General features: G+C 42.8%; 1 protein-coding gene across 1 annotated transcript in view; it reads left to right on the top strand.

Annotated features, from left to right (window-relative positions):
* The first annotated feature begins 538 nt into the window (after window positions 1–538).
* LOC114573011 (MAM domain-containing glycosylphosphatidylinositol anchor protein 2) overlaps window positions 539–6,000 on the top strand; it is a 186,936-nt gene continuing 181,474 nt past the window's right edge. The window contains exon 1 of the mRNA XM_028604875.1: window positions 539–624. Coding sequence (XP_028460676.1) covers window positions 552–624 — 73 coding nt within the window. The 5' untranslated portion in view covers window positions 539–551. The remainder of the gene's footprint in view (window positions 625–6,000) is intronic.

Raw genomic sequence — 6,000 nt, 5'->3', positions numbered from 1 at the left:
TATGTTGTGTGTGTGTGTGTGTGTGTGTGTGAGAAGCAGAGGTGATGGCTTCGTTTGACAGCATGCAGTCAACGCAGCAGCAGCATCCGCGGAGCGAGCCGTGACCACCGCTGGATTTGAGGAGATATGTCCGTGGGCACCGAGCCTCCGTTTGCCTGTAGTCGACAGCATCAGTGTGGCCCCTTGGTTTGGTGCCTCGGGGGTCTTCGCTAAAGTCCAGGGACACACGGTACCAGCGGAGCGCACCCACCTGGAGTCGAGGAGAGGTTGCTGTTTGTTCTGAGGCCGGGCTCTCTGCAGCCCACTCCCCGCGCCTGCCTGCCTGCCTGCCTGCTTCCCCGCATCCTCCGCGGCGTCTCTGTGCCGCGAGCGCTCCGCGTTCTGACTGTTTGCCTCCCGCGGCCATACATACCTTTACAGCTAATAACTCCGAGTCAATTAATCGACGGGTGTGGATCGGAGCAGTGCTGTGTCTATGCGCATCAGTCACACCGCCCCGGAAAGGACTTCTTGCCATTGAGAGCTGGATATGCAGAGATTAACGTGAGAGGATGGATCTAATTATCTGTGTTTTTGGGTTGCTGGCGCTGGTCGTGGAGGACATCCATTGCCAAGGAGTATACGGTGAGTGTATGCAATTTGCTCCTGCTGGAAAACTCAAATATGATCATGACCTTGTAAAACAGTGGTTGCTCACGAATCGCCACTCAAAAGACCATAATGAAAAATAATAAAATAAAAAGACCATGCAACATCAAGTCGAGTAAGGGTGACAAACCAGGTCTGAATGTCATGTTTGAGTAAGAGGCTCCAAATGTTCTCAGCAACCCTGAGGTTATACAGCAAATCAAGTGTGTAGCCAATCATGCACAGCTCTTTTTTCTCATCCAATCCATCACTCATGATGGCCGGTGAGCAGGCTAAATTTAGTAGGCTGCATTCATATATTAAGACACTGGAACCCGGTAGATTGGTCTTGAAGCCTCTCTCAGACTGGTCGCCTACATGCATGTCATTTGTTAACTTTCATTCAAAAGGTCGACGTGGCACAAATGTGTTGTGAAATGTCATCATGAGGGCTGTAATCTTTTGAGCAGTGGCGTTTAGTATGCACTATCATGAATTATTTTCATGTTTGGTGGCTCTCTATCCACCTTCCTCTTCCTTATGTCTGTCTGTCGGTCTGAATCTCTCTGTCTCTCCTTCACACACACACACACACACATACAATGAGCACACATTTCCGTCTCTACTCTGGTCTGCTTGTGCAACCAGTGGCACAGATGATGGCTCATATGAATCATCATCCTCGCAGCAGCAGCACTGTAAGGAAATAATAATTCATGTGCACAAACATTGGGACCTTGAGGTGCACGGCCCTAACCTGTCAGCTGTGACAGCAGCTTTTTACCAAAGCAGAGATTGTGCGTGTATGTGCACAGTTACTCATATTACCACATTTAGCCTTCTAACAACCTGTTGCACAGACATTTTTAAGTTTCTAAAAATGTGTAGCGTACACAGCAATTTTACCTAATCTTCAAACCTCTAAGCACTCATTAGGCAGTGTAAGATGTTTACGTTGGTGTTGTTGTTTGGAGTTAGTAAACAGTAGTTACACATTTACATGTAAGCCTGAGGCCATTACCTCTCCTCAAACATAGATTCCTCAAGAAATCATTGTCTTTGCTTGAGTCGATATCCGTATCTTCTAAAGCGGTCTCTATACAAGATATAAATATATATATATACACATATATATATATATATATATATATATATACATATATATATATATATATATATATATGAGCATGCTTTCCATGCCACAGCGTGTGTGTGTAGATGAAGACGCAAGCTCATTAGAAGGAATCATATCCCATAATGCTCAATGTGGTTTTGCCATAGAGGTATGTGTGGACTATTGGGCTTAAACCGGTAGCAGCATCAGCAGTGGAAGAAGAGACAGGGAGATGTAGCAGATTGAATTGTTTGAGCACTAAACTGTTTATGCTTGTGTGTTTGCATGGATGTTGTGCAGCCTCAAAAGCACAGTCATCCCCATCACTACGTTGTTTCACCTATTCTACAGTAAGTGTGTTTTAGTTAGGATTTACATAGGTCCTGCTTTCTTGCTGCTGCTGTATATTCTAGGGCTGCTCCCTCTTAGTCGATTAGTCGACTAATCGGTCGTTTTGGTCTTAGTCAACTTAGATTTCTTTAGTCAATTAGTCATGTTTTATGCTTTTTTCATGACTTATTTCCAAGAAATGTACGAGCACATCTCTGGTAAACACAAGAATTAAAGTGGTGCTTTTGCATGACTCTCTCTGCGGAGAAAGTCAGATTTACAGATTTGTCGATTAAATCAACTAATTGATTAGTCGGTACAATTGAATGAGTGTTAGTCGACTAAGAATTTCTTTAATCGAGTGCAGCCATAGTATATTCTGGTACTGCAAAAGACAAGAGCTTAGGTAGGTAGGTAGGTAGGTAGGTAGGTAGAACTATCTGTGTTAATGTACTCAAACTTTGTATATCACATAAATGGTGAGGGGCCATTGGCTAAGTGTTGTATATGCCTCATGTTTGAAATGTTCTGCACATCTCCAGGGAGGTGGTCTAAATGAAAATTCATAGGCAAGGTTCAAAAGTCAACATTTATTATTGAAAGTGGTAAATCATTAGCATGCATGTTGTGTTGCCTCCCATTGTATTCACTGAAAGTTTTGACACATGAAAGAGAGAGAGGGGGGGTGTATCAGTGAAATGGAGTATTGTGCACCACAGGTGAAAGGCAGTGGGTGTGTGACTGAATAAAATGAGGGCTGTGAGAGGATAACATAATGGTGCCAGCCACTCTGAAGTGGTAGACTTTCACAACAGGGTTTTATAGAAGGCAAGGCCTGAATTCTTTTCTCTGGTCATATATTTGAAATCGAAGGTATCATATAGTGCTGGATATATTATTTTCACAGTTTTTTCACAGTCAAACCATTTCAATAATAGCTATTCACATTGGTTTTTTTTTTACCACCCGATTCCATTTCTTTTTTTGTTGAGTTCGAAGCCTCAGCTATCACTTTTGCTTCCCAGATTTCCAAATTGACCCAAGCGCAGGTGAATGGGACAGTTTGTGAAAAAGTGTCTTTCAACGGTTAATTTTTTATCCCGAGCATTGGCATGTACGTCATCGCTGACGACTAAATGGTGGAATCATGAAGTAGTAATGAAGAAATCACATACTAGTGCGTTAAGTGGTGCTGCCAGAGTCATTAAAGAGGATTGATGAAGGCTAGTCTTCCCTCCATGACTCCAGGCCACCGAGGGGAAAAGAGAGACACCACTAAAGTACAACATCTGCTCCACTCTTTCTCTCCTTTCCTTTTCCCCCCTTATTCCCTCCCTTGGAGTGTCTTTTTTTTTTTTTCTCATCACCACACACACACACACACTGCACCAGGAGATTGCTCTATTTTACCGACCTCTGCTCATCTCTGTGATGCTCTCTAGAGTGCCAATCGGCCAGTAGCTGCTCTTCTGTGGATGGAATGGAAGTTACCTACAAACCAATGCTAAATATTCTCAATTTGGCAGTCATCTCTAAAGTTGCTAACAACCAATTTGAACAAATGAAACATGACACTTATGATAGCATGGAAATGTTTTTTTCTTTCTTTTCTTTTTCTGCTTGTTACTTTATCTGGCGATGCACAGCCTTCAGAATGTTCTCTTTGCATCAAAGTCAGTTGGCGACAACCTCCATGGGATGTGCAGATGTTCCTGATCTCGTTTTGTGTTATGCTACTAAAGAGAAAAAGTTCCTACTGCTCTTTTTCCCATCTCACTCTCTCTCTCTCTCTCTCTCTCTCTCTCTCTCTCTCTCTCTCTCTCTCTCTCTCTCTTTTTCTGTCTCTTGCTCCCTCTCGTTTGCATTGAAGACCAAGCAATTGCTGGGGTTTCTTTTCATGAGCCCCGGTTCAGTCACTTTGGCTTCTAAGCTATGCAAATGCATTCTGCCAGTGAAACTAAAGCCGTCTTTGTTGGTTCTCAGAGGCCTCCTCCACAGAGTCCTTCATCATTCCCTTGGATCGGGACCCTCACATTTCCCACCGTAATGAGACCACGGATAACTCTATCTCTTCTCCTCCCTCCCACTCTCAGTCCCTACCTCCCTGCCCGTCTCTCTCCTCTGCCTGTCTCTCTCTCTCTCTCTCTCTCTCTCTCTCTCTCTCTCTCTCTCTCTCTCTCTCTCTCTCTCTCTCTCTCTCTATATTGCCCCGAGGAACAGCGGTGGGAAGTCTACCGTATATATGTGCTTCAATCAGAGGCAAATGAGGATATACAGCTGGGCACGGCGCAGAGGAAGTAATTCGTCGCAGTAGAAGAGAAGAAGGGGCTTCAGATAGCACTAACTTAATCATACCGAATGTCAGTTCCCTTTGGACTGAGTCCTCCGAGACTGGCACTGAATATACACCGCAGAGACAATGTTTTAACTTAAAAGTCTGAAGAACTCCTGCTGTGCTCAGTATTCACCGGATAATCTTGCAGTTTTACTTGAATACTCCAATACAATGTGATTAAGGTGAAACAGGTGTTTTTCAGTGCGGTGAATTTTGGAAAACAAAAGTTTAAATTAAAGGGGTACCTCATCCATTTAGTGCAGTAACAAAATGTCAAAATTGAGGCAACAGAGGGTAGGCTATGCTGACTTTGAGTCCCTGGTTTAGGTCAAGATCCAGAAACACTGGATCCTAATTTACCGTGATGCCAATAGTGTAATTTCATTTGACACATCCTTCCTGTTAAATGCCCACATCTTTCAAACTCCATACTCCCCGTTTGTAATGCAGGCTTTCTGTTTTAGATTTGTAATCTCCAAGTCAAAGCCGAGATAATTGTGATGACATCACTATGACACCATCAAGGTTTTTTACTCACACTTTAGAAAGCATCTTCAGATCCACAAAAGAAATTGGAGAACTGTTTTTACACGCTGAGTCATACTTCTCATTTGTGTAAACATCAGGGACGTGCCTTTTTCATTTCATCTCTGTGACTTCCTGTTTAGCTGTGAAGCCAAGAGGTCGTGTTGCCCATGTTTATGCGAGGTGCGTGGCTGTGTTGAGGGGGTGACACTCCTTCCACTGGTAGGATGCCCTCTCTCTTTGCCCCCTTTAGCTAATTTGGAAGATAAAGCTGTGTATCATTTGGTAGTAGGCAAAATGGAAAAAAGGAGCTGTAAGCTTTATGGTTGTAGCAGGGATTTTAACAGCATTTTTCAAATACTGCAATGTCCTCTGTACAGAAAATAAGCAATTCCAGTCCTGTTTTCTTATGGGCAGTTCAAAGCAAAGTTAGAGTCGTGCACAGCTGTGATGAATGGAATATATTTTTCTTGATGATTTGTGTTCAAAACAAAAAAAAAGAAAAAGAAAGTATAATGTAGCTTTGACTACTTTGCACACATCATGAACAACTGTAATACTTTCTTCCTTTTGGAAGGATTTGGATGAGTTCAGGAACATAATTTACCTCTGGATCATTCAAGGCCAAATCCCCACCACGGACCAAAGAAGCTTATTGTAACCTGGCTGGCTGCTTCAACCGTTAAGCCCACATCCCCAAACCCTGAGCTACTTTTCCTGCTCTGTACAGTGCTGATGACAGAAAGCTGCTGCTAATGATCCTCTAGTCATTCATTCATAAGGTCCTCTTAGGGCTGGGCGATTAATCGGAAATGTGTCAACATCGAAATTCTGAAGCTGTTGTAGACGTGTTTTTCCCATGACGATAATTTCGATACTTTATTCCTGTTGATAGGCCTACTTTCTCCTTAAAAAAAACGTGATTAATTATTGTTCATTTATCAAGTAAAAATGTGCAATTAATCGTGATTTTGATTTTAAGTCATATTGTGCAGTCCTAGGTCCTGTCATGGTGCATGACTAGACCAGCCTTATGCCCAGTTTGTTTAGAATCCAAAGTAATTCTGTA

The sequence above is a fragment of the Perca flavescens genome, chromosome 18 (genome assembly GCF_004354835.1).
Source record: "Perca flavescens isolate YP-PL-M2 chromosome 18, PFLA_1.0, whole genome shotgun sequence".
Classification (NCBI taxonomy): Eukaryota; Metazoa; Chordata; class Actinopteri; order Perciformes; family Percidae; genus Perca; species Perca flavescens.
Note: the sequence above shows the minus strand (reverse complement) of the source record. Positions and strands in the feature narration are given on the sequence as shown.